The sequence below is a fragment of the Gossypium arboreum genome, chromosome 11 (assembly GCF_025698485.1).
Source record: "Gossypium arboreum isolate Shixiya-1 chromosome 11, ASM2569848v2, whole genome shotgun sequence".
Classification (NCBI taxonomy): domain Eukaryota; kingdom Viridiplantae; phylum Streptophyta; class Magnoliopsida; order Malvales; family Malvaceae; genus Gossypium; species Gossypium arboreum.
Window position 1 is genome coordinate 81,295,390 of NC_069080.1, and position 3,894 is coordinate 81,299,283.

Consider the following 3,894-nt stretch of genomic DNA (forward strand, 5'->3'; position numbering starts at 1 on the left):
AGGTTTTCTTCTATCCGAATCCCAGACTCAAAGCCCAACTCTTCTAGGCACAATTTTTTAGGCGTTACAACTCTATCCCCCTAAAAAAAAATTTCGTCCTCGAAATTTCCAACTATCAACTAACTGTATTACTCAAGTCAAACCACTATGCTTCCGTTGCGCACTCTAGCTCTAATTGTAAATTAAGTAATTAATACACCATGAGAGAAGTACGTACCAGCATCTGCTTCCGGAGCATCTCCATTCTCACGGCGATATGCTGCATAGACCAAAGCTGGCTATCTCGCCTCAGCATGTCCCATACCCCTATCTGGTGCTCCATGACCACGACCCATTCCATTGCTACGGCCTCTTGCTGGCTGCTGACCACCCCTCAGCGGCTGTATATTACCCGTACCAGTAGTTTGTCCATAATCTGGTCTCCGAGGACACTCTTTGAAACGATGCTCCATCGATCCGCATCTTAAACAGGCTCCAATCCTTTTCCAGCATTCGCCATAATGGCTTTTCCCGCAATCAACACAAGGTTGTAATCTAACAGCAGCAACAGGGGCTTCAGCTCGGACCGGCCCATCTGCCCTGGCACCTTTCCTGTGCCTTTGATCAGAATTGGAGGGCTTTAAATCCATTTTGTTTCTACTCCTTTTCTTTTCCCAGCTCTGGCGCTCAGCGCGCTTCACATCCTCAGCTATTTTAGCTTTCTCTACTAATGCCGCAAAATCTTGCTCCCTCTGTGGAGCTATTAATACCCGTAGACTATCCCGGAGGCCATCCTCGAACAGAACACAACGTTCGTACTCTGTTGCTACTATCGCACGGGCATATCGGCTAAGTCGCAAAAACTCTGCCTCATACTCAGCCATAGACCGATCCCCTTGAGTTAAGTTTAAGAATTCCTTCCTTCGGGCATCTACATAGCTTGCCCCAACATACTTCCCTTGAAATGCGGATTTAAAGAATTCCCAGGTAATCCGCTCGAGTTGGGTACCCTCTTTCACAGTCAACCACCACTGGTAAGCTTCCTCCCTAAGTAGTGATATCGCCCCTTTCAGCTTTTGTTCAGCCGTGCAATCCAGGTCACCCATTATTCTCTCCGTGGCTTCCAACCAGTACTCAGCCACATTCGGGGCTACTCCAGAAATGCCCTTAAAAACTTCTGCTCCATTCGATCGGAGATGTTCCGAAACTGACCCACGGCTTCCGGTACAAGTGTTGGGTCTAGCGACCCTTTCCAGAATACGAAGCATGGCTTGGGACAGTGCGTCATCCCTAGCCGTACGATCATACGGTCTTGTCCCACTATCTGTCGTAGACGATGCCGTTGTCTCACTAGCGTCCACCACAGGTATAGTATCAGAGGCAAGGGACTCAGCTCGAGCCCCTCTACGGCCTCTACCACGACCCCTAGTACCCCGTCCACGAGTACCACGTGTGCTCATTGTATCTATCGAATTGTCTCATTAAGAGTTTTATGCATGATAGAGTTTGAGTTAGCTTTCACAAATCTCACCTAGCTACAGTCTCAATCTTATAGTCTCAATATAGTTTTAACTACAATGTCATAGCGAGTCTCGATAATATAATGATACTTAGTAAAGTTTAGAAAAGGTACTTACAGACTTGGTGCCGGGGATTTAGTGTGCCACTTCTTCAGAAATCAGCAATTCAAATTTATTCTTTGTGCATTTTGAAAACAAAACTTAAAAGAATTTTCTAACATTTTCACAAAATCGATTTTAGTGTTTTTCCATATAACTAGATTTCAAAATTTTATAAAAACTTTTAGACCCAATCCACAGCTGAGTTGTTGCAACCGGGCTCTGATACCACTAAATGTAACACCCCAAACCCGACCCAGACATTATGGCCGAATTCGGCATGTCACATTGAAGTGTTTTTCGAAAACCATGTTTCATTGAAAACCCTTCTTGATATTTAGAAACTTTTACCGTTTAAACTTGAATAAAACCTTAGCCTTATTTTTTTCCAAAACGTGATTCATTGTAATAATCAAAGCATTGTTAACAACCTTGTAAAATGTTATGGGAAACTTTGAAAACTTGTAAACCCTTTGTAGTGGCAGAATCATGTTATTTCAAAAAAAAAAAACAGTTAAGTACCAAACCTTCTTTGTCATGGCTTAAAGTGAATGGATACTACGCACCAAGTAGGATTCAAGAAAAGAGGAGGTGATTCAATTAGACTGCTTAAGTACCTAGCTCTTCCATGATCCAATCCTAGACATGCACACATCCATTGCCACACTCTAAGCCTATTACTTGTCCACGAACAACAAATTAAGTTTAAGTCTATTTAAAATATTTATTTCCTTTGAAAATATTTACGTTGCGGAAACTTTGCTCGATTATCGTGATATTTTAAAAATAAGTAACTTTTTTAAAACGCGCCCTAGAGCTAACCAATTTAATAACCCAAAATATTAAAAATAATAAAAAAGCGGCCTTATTACAACTTTAACGAATAAAATAATCAAAATAATAAATGCAAAACTTATTTTAAAGAAAAAAAACTTAATCTTCGTGGCCACTCTGAATCCCACCCACTCCAAGTCCATCGATCTAAGGCTCACCTACAATGATGGGAAAAAGGGGTGAGTTTGGAAAACTCGATGTGTAAAGTATCCCAACCAGAGCCCAAATTAGTTCAAACTTTCTCGGGCCTAAGCCCTATTCGAATCGATGTTAACGGGCCTTAGCCCATATCAAGATTAATCGGGCCATAGCCTATTACAATATCGAGCATCTTGGGCCTAGCCCATATCGATGTCGATCAGGCCGTAGCCCTATTACAAGTCGAGATATATTGGGTCTTGCCCATATTAACACAATTGGGCCCATTTTAATACAGTTGGCCCATAATAAAATAGTCTCATATGATTAATGCATGATAACCCCATCCAACCCTGCACTTGCCTCCGTCCATCCCTACACTTCCTGTGGGGAATAAATCACCTACGCCATCCCTACACTTACAGTGTTACCACCGATTGCGGCACTAACTATAATCCGCAAAAAGTCGCTTATATCAGAATATGTGGCACAGTCACCAGAACGGGTTCTTCCTCCATAACAAAACCCAACCCCATACAATAGATATACATGTCATGGCATATAACAAACAGAATCAGAATATCATGTATTTCAGTCAAAATTAACCCTAGGGGTATAACGGTCATTTAGCACCTAGGGGTAAAACGGTAATTTTCATACTTAGGGGTAGTTTAATAAAATTTACTATTCTAGAGTTTACATACATATTCTAACCATTAACACATTAACAGAAGCACTTACCGAGTGTTTTTATCGAATCGGGCCCGTTGGCCCACTAACCTATTTTCGGCCCATTAAGCCCAAATATACCGAAGTGCACGAAATTACGCACTCTGTAATCATACTGCTTGCGATTATCAAAATTAACAACCAAACCACCTCACAAGCGCTTGCACGCTCGCAAGTTCATAAATGCCGGCTTTTCGGCTTTTCGGCTTTTACCGATCTAGTCTATGAGTGGGTGTCGTTTACACACCTGATTTAGAATGATACGTTGGCGAGATCCACACACGAACTGCCTACAATTGGATTACTACCACGTCAATCTAAATATCGAAAACAAACTACTTATTTAACCTCTTACCATACTCATCCAACACAGCCTTAGATCCTAGAGTTTTTTTACCTTTTGCCGAAATATGGGTTAAATCTAAAGAGCCAACCGAATTAGTCTTCAAGCCCTTCGTTGTACGTCTTCTTGTCCTCTTGTCTATGCTAACTCTTACACAATCAAAAGAAAGAGGCAAAAAATCCCTTAGACCAAAACGCTAGCCACCCTTAGGGGTTTCGGCTTTTCTTAATTCCTGAAATAAAGAAATAGATT

At 41.6% G+C, this 3,894-nt stretch overlaps 1 protein-coding gene across 1 annotated transcript; it reads right to left on the reverse strand.

The window, feature by feature from the left end:
• Positions 1-278: 278 nt before the first annotated feature.
• Positions 279-1,247, reverse strand: LOC128283895 (uncharacterized). Its single transcript, XM_053021314.1, has one exon. The coding sequence runs from the start codon at positions 1,245-1,247 to the stop codon at positions 279-281; it is 969 nt and encodes a 322-aa protein (XP_052877274.1).
• Between the last annotated feature and the right edge of the window lie 2,647 nt (positions 1,248-3,894).